This window comes from Poecilia reticulata, linkage group LG17 (genome assembly GCF_000633615.1).
Source record: "Poecilia reticulata strain Guanapo linkage group LG17, Guppy_female_1.0+MT, whole genome shotgun sequence".
Lineage (NCBI taxonomy): Eukaryota > Metazoa > Chordata > Actinopteri > Cyprinodontiformes > Poeciliidae > Poecilia > Poecilia reticulata.
Genome location: NC_024347.1, coordinates 2,124,810 through 2,128,283, shown reverse-complemented (window position 1 = coordinate 2,128,283; position 3,474 = coordinate 2,124,810). Strand labels below are relative to the sequence as shown.

At 41.8% G+C, this 3,474-nt stretch overlaps 1 protein-coding gene across 2 annotated transcripts in view; it reads left to right on the top strand.

The window, feature by feature from the left end:
• LOC103478909 (E3 ubiquitin-protein ligase Rnf220-like) overlaps positions 1–1,375 on the top strand; it is a 112,815-nt gene extending 111,440 nt beyond the window's left edge. For both annotated transcript variants that reach the window (XM_008433016.2, XM_008433015.2), the window contains exon 4: positions 497–1,375. In XM_008433016.2, coding sequence (XP_008431238.1) covers positions 497–543 — 47 coding nt within the window. In that variant the 3' untranslated portion in view covers positions 544–1,375. The remainder of the gene's footprint in view (positions 1–496) is intronic.
• The last annotated feature ends 2,099 nt before the right edge of the window (positions 1,376–3,474 follow it).

Below are 3,474 nucleotides of genomic sequence, written 5' to 3'. Positions count from 1 at the left end.
CCCCCCTCAATATTCATGATCGTATATCATGGCTTTTACAAGGCTTCCCGTGCAGACCAGCTGTTAAACAAGAGAAAGAGGCACGTTAAAGTGGAAGTAATCTTAAACGATCACAGTTGTGCAGGAAAGCGGGACGACTCGCAGCCGCTTTGCCGGTCCAGTCAAACAAGACCGCGAACCTCATTGTATGCAAGGCCGCTTTGCCTGTTATTCCCTGAATGGAAGAAAACAAAACAAAAAAAAAAAACATGAGCTGTGCTTTGTTTAGTTAATTTCCTCTTTTCTTTTTTTGTGTGTGAGCAAGTCAGTGTCAAAGTGCGCTTCATGGCAATCTATCCTCTCAAACATGTTTTATAGGGCTTTGGCTGCTTTGACCAGGGGTGTAAATGTGTCATACTTTATTAGAAATCCCAAAGAAGAGGGCTAACATTAATCACTGGCTCTTGTTTATGAAAGTCGTAAATGTTTCACTGAGTGCTTTATTGTCCTCTGCCAGATTTGGAGGCGCATATTGAGAGCGTTCAGTCCACCGCTCCGTCATGACGGCACCCCGGACCCTTGAGAAACTCTCTCCCTCTCGCTCCGGCTCTCTCCAAGGGCCTCTGCCTCGCATGTTGTCAGAAAGTATGACATCACCGTGCCCTTTGACCCAAGCAGTCCTGAGAGCACCGATTGGATGATTGGCTTATAGAGGACGTCCACATCGACTCCAAACTCAATTCTGCTGATGTCAGGAGCTATTATAACTGACGACATGCACCGCAGACCGGGCCRATGTGCTGGGCGCGTCTGTGCAATTGTGTGTGTGCGTGCGWRTGTGTGTGCGTGCGTGTGTGCTTGTGTGTGTGYACGGTAACGTGTGCATGTGTCCGCTGATGTGCAGTCATGTTCAGGGTTATATAGGTCAAATGTCTGAAACTAGAACATCTCCCAGCTGAAATACCAGGCAAAATGTCAGAGTCTGGCTCTGCGCGATCCCTTCGATCAATAGTTCAATTGGACATAAAGGCATTGTTGTAGGCGGTGGGCTGACATGCTCATCACAGCATTTGAGACCCCTCACCTGTTTTCACCTTCAATTAATTATGCAGCTTGTAAGTTAAAATGAACAGCGTACAGTCGTAATTTACAACTTCCCTTTGAATATTGCTGGAAACGTTGTATTGTATTCCCTGTGACACGAGTATGAAACCTAAAAAAAAACTAAAAAAAAAACTGAACAGTCGACAGCTTTGTGCCAGTAATTCAAAATGAACAAAMATGTAGGCTTTCTGCAGTGTGGCGTCCGTTTCAAAATGTATTACTGACAGGAAAATGCTGCTGCCAGATGGAAGTCATGAAAGAGTGTTGTTTTTTGCGACACAAACACAGCAGTGTACACATTTTATTTGACAAATTGACCAAGATTCAACTTAAGCAAGAGTTTTTTCTTAGTTGTTTTTTTTTWAWTTTWWAAWTTTTTWTTAGGGATGTCCCGATAAGGATGTYGTCCTTGATACCAGCAGAGTCCAATAGGACTAGAAATAATGATTTCTTATACCAAACAGTTTCAGCTTTTGGCATATTTTCGATTTCACTGGGGAATGCAAACCCATTGCATTATGTAATAATGCATAATGAACACATTATGCATTATTGTGCGCAATGTGTTCATCAAATTATGCTGTACACTTGAGCTCTTTCTCATCCAAGATCCTATTAAATACGAAATGTGATTGTTTGGCTTTGTGTAAAAAAAATACAGCAATTTGAAAAGCTGAGGTCAACAATATACACAGYACATAGATTCTCTAGTGCTCTGACTGAGGTTGTAAATAATAATAAAAAAAAAAGTAAAACCTTTTACTTTATTTGTTATATCCCAAAAAACTTTGATCTTATTGTTACATACAAAACATTTGTACTTTCCTTCTCCGAGGTGTTTATGATGCTGCAGATTTCATTTTGTTCCAACGAGTTCTTGATGAAATTTCTTGCTGCTACTGCCAATTTTTTWAATTCTTATTCAGAGCAGCATTCAGCAGTGCTAGGCTTACATTAGCTTGTTGCTTTAGGTTGTGATAATGCTCAACTATTTGACTTAAATAATTTCTAGTTAATTCTGTTTGAAAACTTAAAAGAAAAGTGGTTTTCCTGCTTCTTAATGGCCAGTGTTCAATTATAAAAGTGCAACTTTACTACATGTTGARTGTACAAAAAAGAACATCTGAACAGAGGTGAAGGTGTAGCAGCTAATTTGGTYTTTCCTTCACTGAAGTACAAAACCATTTTCATTTAAAAAGAAAAGAAAAGAAACTGATTTCACTGATGGCTATAATATTGCAAAAATACAACATGACGTTGTTCCACATCTTAGTCGGGTATGAAATCTTTCTTAGAGCCTTCATGTCTTCCTTTATTATTTCTGTCGAGTCAGTGTTCCCCATAACGTCTCCTACCCTCCCTTTAAATAGGCCATTAATATACGGTATCTCCACCARACGGCTCCATTGTAAAAACGTATAATTTCACCGCTGCCGCTTTTAGCTGTTCCCCTCCCCAAAAGTSCCACGTCCAAACGCAAAAACAGTCATAATGCCGCATCTCAAAAGGCGACTCTTTGCTGCGTGAAATCGCGACAAATCATAAATTCAACAGCCTTTCCCTCCTCCCAGCCCCGTCGCCCTCGTCTTCCCGCTAGTTAAATGTGGAATAATGTCATCTTAATGATTATTTTTTTGCAGTGTGCCATAACAGCATAATTCAGCGATGGTGTAATGATTTTTTATGCCCCTGACATATTGTTTTGCAGGGAGTGACATAAAAGCGCGGTGACATGTGGCATTTTGGGAAAGGTCAGGCGCCCCATCTCGGCCGCCCGTCCATCTTCATAACGTCGCCACTTGTCATACGGAAACTGGCATCACCAATCTTTGTCTCTCGTCGTCTTCCGCTCCTATCTGCCTCTTTCCTTCCCCCCCCCTCCTTTTATTCTATTTTCTCCTCCCGCTCGTGTTGCTCTTTTATCATWCTGTAGCTCCTGGTTTAATAACGCAACGCCTTTTCGGTTAACTTGTCACTTTAGGGGAAAAGAAAACAAGGTTTCACACGCAGACGCAAAAAGGAAAACACACGAGGCTCGAGGCCTCGGGGTTTTGGCGCAGGGGGCCCGGGGACCGCATGTCAACACCAGCTGTGAGGATCGCTGCGACAGAGAGAAGGGCTAATACTAATGTGATAAATACGTCAGCGCTCACTGCAGGCACTCTGTGCGTCTCTGAATTCGCTTGATGGGTTTTGAATTGCGCCGTGAGCCGAGCACTTTYGCCAAGAGGCTCTGAGGCCAAGATTTTGTCACGTTTMCTTCAAAACCAAGAAGAAGAAAAAACATTAACTGAATTTAAAGGCCACAAGTCATTGAAAAACATTTAAGTTTTTCCTTCCTAAAAGTAATTTTTTTTTTACTCGTAGTGGATTACAAAAGTGTACACACCC